Source organism: Podarcis muralis, chromosome 2 (genome assembly GCF_964188315.1).
Source record: "Podarcis muralis chromosome 2, rPodMur119.hap1.1, whole genome shotgun sequence".
Lineage (NCBI taxonomy): Eukaryota > Metazoa > Chordata > Lepidosauria > Squamata > Lacertidae > Podarcis > Podarcis muralis.
In genome coordinates this window covers 13,690,455-13,704,589 of record NC_135656.1, presented here as the reverse complement: position 1 = coordinate 13,704,589, position 14,135 = coordinate 13,690,455, and the positions used below count along the sequence as shown (strand labels likewise).

Genomic DNA, 14,135 nt, shown 5'->3' with positions numbered 1-14,135 from the left:
CGCACACACATTTTCCCTTGCTTTTTAGGAGGGAAAAAGTGCGTCCTATGGTGCGAAAAATACGGTAATTCATATTACCTTACTTTGTGTAATCACAATCTCAACAAAGCTGGCAAAGGTCAGTTGGCTAGATTTACTGAGGTATTGTTATCTACACAATTATGTCATTTTGTCCTACGTTTGTAAGCAAACGAGAAGAAAGTTACTTCCAGTTTTGCACTCACATCCATTGTTCCATGGAATGACCCATTTTCTCCGATCAGAGACATTCACATTGTAAAGAGGATTAAAATATTTATTCCCCAAACATTCATGAATAGTACATTCAAACTGTCACATCAGATTTTAGACAACAGTGACGTAGCTTTAAAAAAAACAACCAGTTGAGAAATTCAAGCAATTACTCTAGAGTGGAGAAGAGAAGGAAAGAGAGAAAAGGAGACAAGGACCCAGACTGCTAGATAAAATAGCACTTCAAAAAAGAGAGAGAAAATGTTTCTTCTGAACATTTTATTGGCTTTCGAGAAATTGTTTTAAGTTTGGCAAAACGATTTTGTAGTGTTTAAATGCCACCTTATCTTCCTTTCAAAACTTTTACCGTTCCATTTACAAAGCAGACTATTCTGCGGATTCCTTTTAGCTAACTGAAATCAGGGCAATCAATAGCTTTCTGGGGCCCTTGAACCTAATAGGCCCCTTAAATGTTAGGAGAGAGGAACAAGGACATAGAGAACAGCAATGATTAACCCCAAAAGAGGTTACAGGGGGTAGTCTGAGTAGCTTTCTTACTTCACACAGGGTCTGGACCAGTTTAGGGGCAAACACACCTTACATCTCCGACCCTGGCTGGGCCTTCTACCAAATGAGAACCAAGCTGGCAACACTGGCTTGTGAGCCTGACAGGCCCGAGAAAATATGCCCAACACTGCCAGCCTTTGAAGCCAACCATGCTGAGATACGCAGGAATAAAAACACAAATCTATTTAAAGTTTTCTGCACAATAATAGAAATTAAAATATAACCAAATCTTCATTTTTCATAATTTAGATTTGGGCATGTGTGTTGTTGTTTTTTTGAGGTTTTTGTTGTTGTTGTTTAAAAGCTTCTCAATTTAGCCACACATCTAAATCTAACACCATCATTATATCTACAGAAACCTAGCTACAGGATGCTGTGAGCTACAATATCAATCAAGAATATGTTTGGGGGATACAGCAACAGTGCCATCTCACTGGCCGGTTCTGGATAGTCACTCAGTTTGGCTCGGAAAAAGTGGCATAAATTCTGTTTTGTTTGTCTGGGTACGCCTCCTCCTTACAAAACATCCCATGAACCTCAAGAGCCTTATGGAAACTGAAACACAACCTGTCATTTAGCCCCCAATAATAATTAACAAAGCCACTCGGTCTAGAGTTGTTTCATAGGTTTTGTCACAAGTCCACAATAAATAGTTTTAAACCAGAGATGGGGAACCTGTGGACTTTCAGATGTGGATGGACAACTCCCATCATCCCAACCATTGGCCATACTGGCTGGGACTGATGGGAATTGGACTCCAACAGCCCTTGAAGGGTCACATCTTTCAAACCCCTCTTTTAAGGGTTCTAGACTTCGTTTTTTAGAAGGGAGTTAAAATCAAGGACACATGCACCTCTGGCACAGGAACATGCCCTCTGGGAAGTTAGAAGGGAGCAATGAAACGCAATCAGGTTAAAAGGCGGACAGGCAGACATGTTAATTTCCTGCAAGGAATCCTCAAAAGAACGAGTCTGACCTGGGATTATCAGCATAAACGCACTCCAGACCCTCACCCGGTACTTGGCATCGCATGTTAAAAAGGAGATTTCGGTGGCTAAAATACAAATTGGTTTCGTACAATTCAGAGTCTCTGCATCCACAGCCTGGCCACCCGTCTCTTCTCGGTGTCAGCTGCTCTGCCTCAAAAGCTGATCAGCAGGAGGCAAAGGTTAACACAGCAGGCAGTGGAGGGAAGGGACAGAAAAGCAACCCCAAATCCTGTGCTTGTTATCTCTTGCTGCTTCGCCGTGTCTCTTTGCCATTGCTGACTGGGTTGGAGGACGACCCTGAGGAGCTTCCGCTCTGGTGGTTGGGCTGGCTTCGGGTGATGCGGCCGCTGGTGGGGTGAGAGGGGGCACTAGGTGTGTGGGTGGAGCTGCCAGATCCAGTGGTGATCAACCCGTTGCCATTCTGGTTGTCAGTGACTAAAAGAAAGGGAGGGGAGGGGGGAAAGAAGAAGAAGAAGAAGAAGAAGAGTTTGGATTTGATATCCCGCTTTATCACTACCCGAAGGAGTCTCAAAGCTGCTAACATTCTCCTTTCCCTTCCTCCCCCACAACAAACACTCTGTGAGGTGAGTGAGGCTGAGAGACTTCAGAGAAGTGTGACTAGCCAAAGGTCACCCAGCAGCTGCATGTGGAGGAGCGGGGAATCAAACCCGGTTCACCAGATTACGAGTCCACCGCTCTTAACTACTACACCACGCTGGCTCCCAGGAGGAGAACAGAAAAACCTTACTGGAACCCACAGAGATGGAGCCAACAAATCCATTGGTATTCCTGTTGGGATATAGTAAAAAGAGTCTTCTACTTGTTGTTTTAGGAACTAAAGTAGCTAGCAGATGGGAAATGTGGCGTTTTCAGTTGCATGCCAGATGCATTCAAGTGTGTGGAATACACAACGCTATATAGATCAGCTCTCACTGCTAGCTTTACAGGAGGGAGAGAAAGAGCAAAGTATTTATTTCATTTTAGAGAAGGGAAGCCTTTGTGCAACACTGTGGTAGAATATACGGTCAGGACGTTTCTGCTGACAGATGCTGTTTTTAGAAGCTGTAGGACTGATCCAATAAATAAGTAACAGATTCAATAAACAAATAACGTACCTAGTTTTGGTTTTAATTTAAAATGACCAGTTGCCAATTTAAAAAGAAAAGAGTACTAGCTTCAAAGGAAAGATTTTCCTTAGGGATGCAATAGGAAAGAGTTAAATCAACCCCCCACAGCTTGCTGTAATTCCAGAAATTATTAGCAACTGCTCCCCACTCCATTGATACAATTTGAATTAAAAAAACAACACAAAACTGTACATTAAACACGAAGATTTATTTAATGGGCAGTATTCAACTGCCGAAACCTGTCAGTGCAAGGGTTTTGTCTATGCGGTGTGGCTTCCCCACCCCGGCCACGTTCCATTGTGCGCGTTGTGCACCCTCGTCAAATTTGCCCCAGAGGGTTTGAGGAACCCCTAGGACAGATTTAGGAGGCACAATTTGGGGGCGGGGAGAGAAGGGGATAACATTCCATTGCAGAAGCATAAATCTTTGCGCTGACAGAACATTCATGTAATATCACATTGGGTACAATCCACTGCCATGTCCAATTTGACCCTTAGATAGGCCATGAGTCAGATGTTGGCCATTTCCAGGCTAAATAATACCACGAGGTACAAAATCCTGACACGCACAACTTGTGCTTCTCTCACCTGCAAGGATCTGTTTCGCTCAATGGTACTAGGAAGTGCAAGATCATTCGCTGCCTACCTGCTGATGATGTGGAAGGCCCTGCTGTGGTTTGGGAGGCTGTGGGCGCTGCGCTGTCATTCTGTGTCTGTCGAAGAAAGCAAAAGTCTACTGAATTTTTTTGACATATACAGAAGTTCCACAGATACAACAGCCGTGGGCAGTGCGGGGGGAAGGTTTACAGAAGTATGCTGAAATCAAACCTAACTACAGCTGTGTACACACCATACAGTGGTACCTCAGGTTAAGTACTTAATTCGTTCCGGAGATCCGTACTTAATCTGAAACTGTGCTTAACCTGAAGCACCACTTTAGCTAATGGGGCCTCCTGCTGCCGCCGGAGCACGATTTCTGTTCTCACCCTGAAGCAACGTTCTTAACCCGAGGTACTATTTCTGGGTTAGCGGAGTCTGTAACCTGAAGCGAATGTAACCTGAAGCGTATGCAACCTGAGGTACCACTGTATATTTAAAGTACACGACTTCCCCCAAGGAATCCTGGTAATTGTAGTTTACCTCTCACAGCACCCTTAAACTACAATATTCTTGAGGGTTGGTGCATGTGATTTAAACATATGATATGTACACAGCCTGAGAAGGAAGAGAAAAATGTTTTAAAAGTCAATTGTGCAGAAAACAAGAGGTTATCAGATGAGGGAGCAGGGCTAGAGCGGTTACCGTTTCCCCAAAAGACTTGTAATGTGTCCACACTCATCTAGGCAAATTGGATCTCAGAAGATGTTATTTAGCACCCTGGAGAGAGAGAGGGAGCACATCTATATGCTAAGGAAGTTGATTCCATCCCAGTCATCATAACTCACTCTCGAGTCAGATCCAGTAAGGCAATCCAGAAGGATTGCCAAATCCGTAACTGAGAAGACCTCCCTGTACCATTAAGAGTTACACCAAATGGAAAAACCCTCCTCTTTGCAGCTTCACCCCCCCCACTGTGATGGGTAAAATTTGTGCTTTCCGCTCTTCTCTTAAGATACAGGAATCCTCCCAGGTTCTGCACCTGAGACCTTACAGGCTTGCTTCCTGAAAGATTAAGGTGTATAATCCTTAACACCCACCGTAGCTTCCATTTTCTCAGGGCAAGGAAATGCAACAACTGCCTGTAGCAAAATACAATATAAAAATAAGCATTGGGGTATAGAGGAGAGCTGCACTGAGTGTGGGGTGGTCACGAGAATTTGGCATTTCCCTGCTGTAAAGGGAGGCATAAACACCCCTTCTGATTGGGTCAGGAAGCTCTTCCTTCAAAATTCATTTCACCCCCCAGCGTTAGTTAAGAATCCTGATACTCACATTTTTGTTTTGCGACTGCTGGGCGACATATTCTGGGTTTGGCTCACTGAAATTTGGCACTTCTGAGTAAACCATACAAAACCTGGAACAGGAGGGGCAGCAGATAAAATGCAGCTGTCAGTCCACTGACAAATGTCCGTCCAAAGTGGCTGGGGGAACCCAGCCAGATGGGCTGAGTATAATTATTATAATATTATTATTCTCCCTCTCCCTACATGTATGCAGCTCTACATGGGCAGTGAGGGATGGTAACCACATGCCAATTAGCAGTAATAATTTAGGCCTGGCCCTAGATTAATGCCAGACATCAACAAACCCAAACTTTGACAATATCCTTTGAAGTATATACTTTTATAAGAGCGGGGAAGCCAGGGCTGCAGGAGGGAAGGTAAAATAAAATCTCAAGCTGTCAAAATCAAAACCTGACAGCATGCATGTTTTTTCCCCAGGCTATGGGTAATCTAATGTCCATACTATTGAAAAGAAGAAGAAAAACAATTTCAGAAATGGGTAGCAGCAGCTGTGCAAGTTCACTCAAGAGAGTTTCCGTTAAAGATAGCAGCACGTGGGAACAACCTGAAGACCCCAACTACAAGCCACCATCAACCCCAGCCAATATTACTCATATAATTACTCAAGCATAAAAGCTCAGGAATGGTGGGTCTTTTCATAGAAACATCCTAGGGGGGAAAATGGGAATCATTTGTAAGGGAGGTAGGAAGGCGTTTGCCTTAGATTACAAATTAGTGGATGCCTTTTGAAATGCACAGAGGGGTATTTATCCTACAGAGTTAATTAAAAAATAATGAGCATTTGTAGTACAGTTATGGAGGGCAGACGGGACGCGGGTGGCACTGTGGGTTAAACCACAGAGCCTAGGACTTGCCGATCAGAAGGTCGGCGGTTGGAATCCCCGCAGCGGGGTGAGCTCCCGTTGCTCGGTCCCTGCTCCTGCCAGCCTAGCAGTTCGAAAGCATGTGAAAGTGCAAGTAGATCAATAGGTGCCGCTCTGGTGGGAAGGTAAACAGCATTTCCGTCCGCTGCTCTGGTTCGCCAGAAGCGGCTTAGTCATGCTGGCCACATGACCCGGAAGCTGGACGCCGGCTCCCTCAGCCAATAAAGTGAGATGAGCGCTGCAACCCCAGAGTCGGCCACGACTGGACCTAATGGTCAGGGGTCCCTTTACCTTTATGGAGGGCAGGGGGGAGAGATTCTTATGCAAGCAATGCCTCTCAATGTTCAATACATTTGCTAACTGTAGCCTGAACCGTTTATTACGGTGCGGTCAGCATGCAAAGTAGTCACCAGTCTTTTCTAACTTGGAAGCTGCCTCCTTGACTTATGGTGGTGATAGCCCCTGGAGCAAATACTATCCTTTGGTGGGAATCTGGCTGTGTGTCTGAACTTAAAAAAAAATAATCAACCATGTACCAAACCTCCAGTTCCAAAAAAGCAACATTGGCATAAGCCAATTACAGGCCTTACTCTCCAACTTTCTGCAAGTCTCCTCCACGTCCAGTGTACAAGGTCAGGCAGCCTTTGAAAACAGATGCATACCTAGGAGAGAGAGACCCATGGTTAGGAACAGCACAACATTCCTCTTATAGGTGGAAAATGCACCAGCTCAAAACAAAATACCCAATTTGGGGGTACCTTGAAGCACAGACGCATAAAGTTGTTCTCCAGTTGTATGATGCATATTGTTCTATTTATAAAATTTGTTACCCCACATTTCAGTATAAAATAGTCCACCTGTCTTCTCAGTTAACGCCTTCCCATCAGATGTCAAGGAAATAAATAACTATCTGCCTTTTAGAAGACATCTGAAGGCAGCCCTGTTTAGGGAAGTTTTTAATGTTCTGTTGGGAGCCGCACAGAGTGGCTGGGGAAACCCAACCAGATGGGCAGGGTATAAATAAATTATTATTATTATTATTAATGTTCTTGTTGTTGTTGTTGTTATATTGTGGGATGTGTCTTGTGCAAGGAAGATAAGAGCAGCTAGGATAAGGGCTAAGAATGTGAACAGAAAGATTAAGCAGGTGAGCTGCCTCCATCTGGATTATAAATTATTTATTATTATTATTATTATTATTAGGGACGCGGGTGGCGCTGTGGGTTAAACCACAAAGCCTAGGACTTGCCAATCAGAAGGTTGGCGGTTCGAATCCCCACGACGGAGTGAGCTCCTGCCAACCTAGCAGTTCAAAAGCACGTCAAAGTGCAAGCAGATAAATAGGTACTGCTCTGGTGGGAAGGTAAACGGCATTTCCGTGTGCTGCTTTGGTTTGCCAGAAGCGGCTTAGTCATGCTGGCCACATGACCCGGAAGCTGTATGCTGGCTCCCTCGGCCAGTAAAGCATGATGAGCACCACAACCCCAGAGTCGGTCACGACTGAACCTAATGGTCAGGGGTCCCTTTACCTTTACCTGTTGTTGTTATTATTATTATACTATGTGATCTTAAGTGTTTACCTGAAAAAGCCTAAAATGGGCCCAATCACCTGTTACTTCTGGGGCTGGGGCTAAAGGTCCACTTGGAGAAAGGAACATCCAGTTTTCCCCTATCACACTCCTATTGGAAAGGTGGTCCATACCCTTTGGTGAGTCGGATGATGTCTCCTGGTTGGATGAGGTTGCCAACATCGTCCCACACAGAGATGTTTATGCTGCCAGTTTTGTCGGCTACTTTACATGTCCGCACTTCATGGCCATCCTTGGTCTTGGTAACCCGGCCTGGTGGCAATAATAAGAATAATAATAAATTGTATTTATACACCGCCCTCCCCAGCCAAGGCCGGGCTCAGGGCGGCCAACAACCAATAATAAAAACAAGTTGAATGAATACAACATAAAAACAAGATTAAAATACAACATTAAAACATTAAAATGCAGCCTCATCACAGGAGGAGAAAGGAAAAAGAAAGGGGGGGGGGAATCAAACTGATTCTAAGCCAAAGGCCAGGCGGAACAACTCTGTCTTACAGGCCCTGCGGAAATAAATCAGATCCTGCAGGGCCCTGGTCTCATGAGGCAGAGCGTTCCACCAGGCCGGAGCCAGTGTTGAAAAGGCCCTGGCTCTGGTTGAGGCTAATCTAACTTCCTTAGGGCCCGGGACCACTAGGGTGTTGCTATTTATGGACCTCGAGGCTCTCCGTGGGGCATACCAGGAGAGGCGGTCCCGTAGGTATGGGGGTCCTAGGCCGTGAAGGGCTTTAAAGGTCAAAACCAGCACCTTAAATCTGACCCTGTACTCCACCGGGAGCCAGTGCAGCTGGAAAAGCACAGGGTGAATATGCTTCCATGGCAGAGACCCCGTGAGGAGCCTCGCTGCTGCATTCTGCACCCGCTGGAGTTTCTGGGACATTCCAGTAGGAATAGTTAGCAAAATTCACGGTTACCAAAATTCAAGGCAGCTAAAAGGGTGTTTCTGCTTTCAGGCCAGAAGTACAGGCTGGGAAGCAGCTCCGTGCCAATCCCAACCCATGGAAACATTTGCAGAGCGCAGCTCTTTATCACCAGAAGAAGAAGAAAATGAAACATTCCTGGAAAGGGGAGAGGAAAGGGCACCCTCAACCTGTACGGCATTAACAAGAAAGGAACCTCGGAGTATTATTGACAATGCAAGTGATATGGATTTGCAATGCATGCTATATAAATGAGGTGACAATATTCTGACTTGCATCAGTACGAGATGACAGTCCAAGGAACCCACAACACTCAATATAGCACCACACTTTTCTGAATCCAGATAAAAACACTGTGCTAAAAGCACAAGTTGTGGGGTTTTTTAAAGGCAAGAGTAAAAGATCCTTAGATTCTTCCATAAGCTGCACTCAGCCTGACAGCAGTCTGCTTCTGCATTTCAAAGAATCCTATTCAGAAATCATGCAATGTCACCTTTCATTGGCTATTGATTGAAGGAAGTCCATGTGCAGCCCATAATTAATAAAGTAAAATAATATGATGGTTCTATGTCTTTTAATATGATTCTGTGAAACAAGGAAGCAGACGGACCTCTCAGCTGTACTGCAATAGGTTTTTAAAGCATGTTAGCCATTGTCATCTGCAGAGCACTCACCTGTTTCTAGAACAATGAATATAAGATTGAGGTTTTTCAAGCCTGGTTTAATATCCTTCACCAATGTTTCTGTCGTCATTTTGAATGGCTTTTGATTTCCAGTATCTGAGTAAACATTATTATTATTATTATTATTATTATTATTATGTCTTAATATCCAGCAAACAGAACAAACGAAAAAGGTGCTGACTGCAGTAGATAATAATAAAACCTTGTTATTTTAACCTTGAGCAGAGGCAATGTTATTTTGTGACTTCCTCTAAGGATAAAGGAAGGCATGTTTCAAATGTGTCCAAATTTCAGAAGTTCCACCATGTAGACACAAGCGCAGCTGCTATTCCTAGCTTCCAGAATTAGACTGTCCAAATTTTATCAATTTCAAGATGTTTTGTATTACTCTTTCCCCCCGACATTCTGTGTGAAAAATTCCGCAAATCAACAATTTTGAACAGAATGCCAAGAATGATTTTTTAAGAAATCTGGTATATGTCAGTTGATATGAAAGAACAGGTGGCCAACCTGTGGACTTTCAGATGTTGTTTCCGCCCTAGCCATCATGGCCAGTCATCAGAAAATGCTGGGAGCTGTAGACCAGCAACATTTGGGGGTGGGGGAAGGTACAGATTATCCACATGATATAGAAAGTAAAGGTAAAGATAAAGAGTGACCGACTCTGGGGTTGTGGCTCTCATGTTGCTTTATTGGCCAAGGGAGCCAGCGTACAGCTTCTGGGTCATGTGGCCAGCATGACTAAGCTGCTTCTGGCGAACCAGAGCAGCACACGGAAACGCCGTTTACCTTCCTGCCAGAGCGGTACCTATTTATCTACTTGCACTTTGATGTGCTTTCGAACTGCTAGGTTGGCAGGAGCAGGGACCGAACAACGGGAGCTCACCCCGTTGCGGGGATTCGAACCGCCGTCCTTCTGATCGGCAAGTCCTAGGCTCTGTGGTTTAACCCACAGCACCACCCGCGTCCCTATAGAAAGTAGGCAAGACCAATTTATAAACAGAAAGGCAGTTATGAAAATATCCATCAAATGTGAGAAAAATAGGCTATTTTGCTTAGTTCCAGTCTCTGATTTTGGAATTTTGTGTTCATGGCATTTTGATTTTTGAACTAGATTAATGTCAGATCAATTGCCCTGGTCACATTTTTTAAAAATCTCAACAGACAGAAATGCAAAAAACCCCACAAAACTTTCTGGAGATGTTGTTTTGAGTTTGTAAAAGAACCCCATCCTGACGCCACAATATTTTTAACCCTTAACTTTATAAGAGCTTCAACTGATTACAATCTTTGAACACAAGCAGAAGATCACCCTCTTTTACACACTCCAAGTTTTACAGCTAATAACATGATTTGAAGAGTGCCATTCAATGAACAAGTAAAAGGTCAACAATTCTCTTCCATTTCTGTCTCTGCTCATGCGCAAATTCCAGCAACACTTAAAGCACTACAGCTGCTGTTATTGCTATGGATGTGAATACTCTGTTTTTATGCAAATTATCAACCTGCCCTGGTATCAGTTTAAAGGGTCCACACTGATCTTTATTACCTGTTTTGAGCACCGTACATGAAAGACTTCTTTGGCATGTGTAGAAGACTGGTTTCAAGAAAACTGGTATAGCATCCTTGCTTGTGTTACATTTCACACACGCCTGGAAGGAAAAGACACCTTGCTTTTTTGCAGATCTTCCACCACCGATCTGATCAACACATGCAAAACTGATCTCCTGGCTATTTATTTTTGCTGCCGGTTTCCCTTCTGGGTTACGCAAAGATCAATCGGCTGATACTTAAATTTCTGCACTGTGATTAATATTCAAACGGGAGGAAAATAAGTTAAAAACTCCACGACCCTCAAGGTCCCTTTCAACTCTACAATTCCATGATTATATGATTGTAAGTTAGTAAATATACTGGTGAGCAGTTCCCCAACCGCCTCCCGCCTCCCCCACGAAACATGGATTCAACCAGCCCTGCAACATGCACCGATATTTTTCCCTGCCGTACGCAAAGTACAGGAGAGCTTATTAAACTCCCACATTCTCCTTACCAACCATTCCGAGTCTATTAATTACATTTCGAATAAAAGAAGATCTCGACCACCACTTTTCCAGTGAAACAGACCTGGAGGAACGTTGGGTTGCAGACATTCCAGGAAGTATCCTGCTGCGTCCAGCGCAGCCAATCGCGTGGCGAGGCTTTCCTTCGACATGCAGGAATGTTCCAATCTTTCAACCAATTGGAGGCAAATAAAGTATTAAAGTGACAGTATCACCAACTGATGCGTTTAAAAAATCGATAGCAGAGGGTGCTGTGAAATTCTTCGAGAAGAATTTCCAGCTATTTTGCACTTGATGCTCCGAAGGCTTGACTTTTCAAGTTAGTTGAACGAATCATGAATGAATGAATGCATTAAATAGATATAGATTTCCAACGCAGAAAGATACTCATGTAAGCCATAGCTGTCAACTTTCCCCCTTTCTTGCGAGGAATCCTATCCTATTCCCTTTAAAAAAGGGAAACGTTGACAGCTATGACGTAAGCACTGGATTCTACATAAATATCATGACCACTCATAGTATTTAATTAAAAATAAAGCAAAAGTGATGCTAATATGATACACTTTTGGCCTTGATCTTTATTGGCATGTCTGAAATGATACACTTTTTGCACTGTGGTTGTTTTGTGTTGTCACACTTGTGAGTTGATTCACACAGCATTCATGATATGACAAAATGTGTATACATGACAAATCAGCAGGTGTACAGCCCAATCAGCGCATGCCACAATGTTTTCAAAAGATGGTTGGTTTCTATCACTGTGAATTCCTTCTTCATTCTTGACAGAGGTACTGCATCTGGTTTAGAAACCATCACAAACTCTTCAAATGTCCCTATTTTCCAGGGACACTCTCGGATTTACAGATGCTGTCCTGGTTTCTTATTTGATCCCAGAATGTCCTGCTTTTCCTTAGGTAAAGGTAAAGGGACCCCTGACCATTAGGTCCAGTCGTGGCCGACTCTGGGATTGCAGCGCTCATCTCACTTTATTGGCCAAGGGAGCCAGCGTACAGCTTCCAGGTCATGTGGCCAGCAGGACTAAGCCGCTTCTGGCGAACCAGAGCAGCACATAGAAACGCTGTTTACCTTCCCGCCGGAGCAGTACCTTTGACGTTTTTTGACAGAATTACAAGCCTGGTAGATGAAGGGAACGCAGTGGATGTAGCCTACCTTGATTTCAGCAAGGCATTCGACAAGGTGCCCCATGATATTCTTGTAAAGAAGCTGGTAAAATGCGGTCTTGACTATGCTACCACTCAGTGGATTTGTAACTGGCTGACTGACCGAACCCAAAGGGTGCTCATCAATGGTTCCTCTTCATCCTGGAGAAGAGTGACTAGTGGGGTGCCACAGGGTTCTGTCTTGGGCCCGGTCTTATTCAACATCTTTATCAACGACTTGGATGATGGACTCAAGGGCATCCTGATCAAATTTGCAGATGACACCAAACTGGGAGGGGTGGCTAACACCCCAGAGGACAGGATCACACTTCAAAATGACCTTGACAGATTAGAAATCTGGGCCAAAACAAACAAGATGAACTTTAACAGGGAGAAATGTAAAGTATTGCACTTGGGCAAAAAAAATGAGAGGCACAAATACAAGATGGGTGACACCAGGCTTGAGAGCAGTACATGTGAAAAGGATCTAGGAGTCTTGGTTGACCACAAACTTGACATGAGCCAACAGTGTGATGCGGCAGCTAAAAAAGCCAATGCAATTCTGGCTGCATCAATAGGAGTATAGCATCTAGATCAAGGGAAGTAATAGTGCCACTGTATTCTGCTCTGGTCAGACCTCACCTGGAGTACTGTGTCCAGTTCTGGGCACCACAGTTCAAGAAGGACAGTGACAAACTGGAACGTGTCCAGAGGAGGGCAACCAAAATGGTCAAAGGCCTGGAAACAATGCCTTATGAGGAACGGCTAAGGGAGCTGGGCATGTTTAGCCTGGAGAAGAGGAGGTTAAGGGGTGATATGATAGCCATGTTCAAATATATAAAAGGATGTCATATAGAGGAGGGAGAAAGGTTGTTTTCTGCTGCTCCAGAGAAGCGGACACGGAGCAATGGATCCAAACTACAAGAAAGAAGATTCCACCTAAACATTAGGAAGAACTTCCTGACAGTAAGAGCTGTTCGACAGTGGAATTTGCTGCCAAGGAGTGTGGTGGAGTCTCCTTCTTTGGAGGTCTTTAAGCAGAGGCTTGACAACCATATGTCAGGAATGCTCTGATGGTGTTCCCTGCTTGGCAGGGGGTTGGACTCGATGGCCCTTGTGGTCTATTCCAACTCTATGATTCTATGATTTGACGTGCTTTCGAACTGCTAGGCTGGCAGGAGCAAGGACCGAGCAACGGGAGCTCACCCCATCGCAGGGATTCAAACTGCCAACCTTCTGATCGGCAAATCCTAGGCTCTGTGGTTTAACCCACAGGTTTTTCTTAGGATGTCACTATTTTCATCAGAGAAATATTGGAACACATGGTAAGATGTCGCTATTTTCACTGGAGAAAAGTTGGAGGGCATGGAGTTATTTGACCCCGGAGCCATCTGAAGACAGCCCTTTCTTTTCATTAGGTCAATTTTAAAAGGGTTGTACAATACAGGACTGAGACCAAATCACACACTGTAATTTTGTTCCTACAGATGGGGAAGGGTGAAGTTGTTCAGAAACTTTAAAAGTTACAATGGAGATTATGCAAAGAGCTGGAAAAACCAGTTTCTTCCCCAAAACAAGGAATGTGGATAACGTTTAGTTATTCTGATCTCAGAGACTGCTCTTGTAAGGTCAAATGTAGGGTTCACCCCGATCGTGGAGGATTCGAGCCGCCGGCCTTCTGAACAAGCAATTCCAAGAGGCTCAGTGGTTTAGACCACAGCGCCACCCGCGTCCCGCCCCGGATGTGCAGCCTCCGACGTCTCTCGAGTCAGCGGCATCAAACAGAAACGCGGCAAAGCATCAGCGCCATCTAGGCCCCGCCCCCAGACACGCCCATAGCGGAAAGGACCACGCCCACCCGCTCTTTTTCTCTGGTCTGGAGAAGGCGGAGGCAACCTAAACCACAAAGCCCCGCCATTGGCTAGAGCGGTCGCGGCTCGGGTTACACCGCTGTGTGGGCGGGGTCGCGCATCCGGGTTG

At 44.6% G+C, this 14,135-nt stretch overlaps 1 protein-coding gene across 4 annotated transcripts; it reads right to left on the bottom strand.

The window, feature by feature from the left end:
• Window positions 1-274: 274 nt before the first annotated feature.
• Window positions 275-11,163, bottom strand: NABP2 (nucleic acid binding protein 2). Of its 4 annotated transcripts, none has more exons than XM_077923900.1 (8): window positions 11,060-11,163; window positions 10,485-10,587; window positions 8,927-9,031; window positions 7,443-7,581; window positions 6,331-6,402; window positions 4,846-4,927; window positions 3,560-3,626; window positions 275-2,222 (listed from the first exon to the last, which is right to left on the bottom strand). In XM_077923900.1, the coding sequence occupies exons 3-8, from the start codon at window positions 9,003-9,005 to the stop codon at window positions 2,026-2,028; spliced, it is 636 nt and encodes a 211-aa protein (XP_077780026.1). In that variant the 5' UTR covers window positions 9,006-9,031; window positions 10,485-10,587; window positions 11,060-11,163; the 3' UTR covers window positions 275-2,025. The 4 variants fall into 4 exon arrangements, with proteins under 4 accessions (XP_077780026.1, XP_077780023.1, XP_077780025.1 ...); XM_077923897.1 differs by having other exon boundaries at window positions 11,011-11,109; XM_077923899.1 differs by having other exon boundaries at window positions 10,986-11,106.
• Between the last annotated feature and the right edge of the window lie 2,972 nt (window positions 11,164-14,135).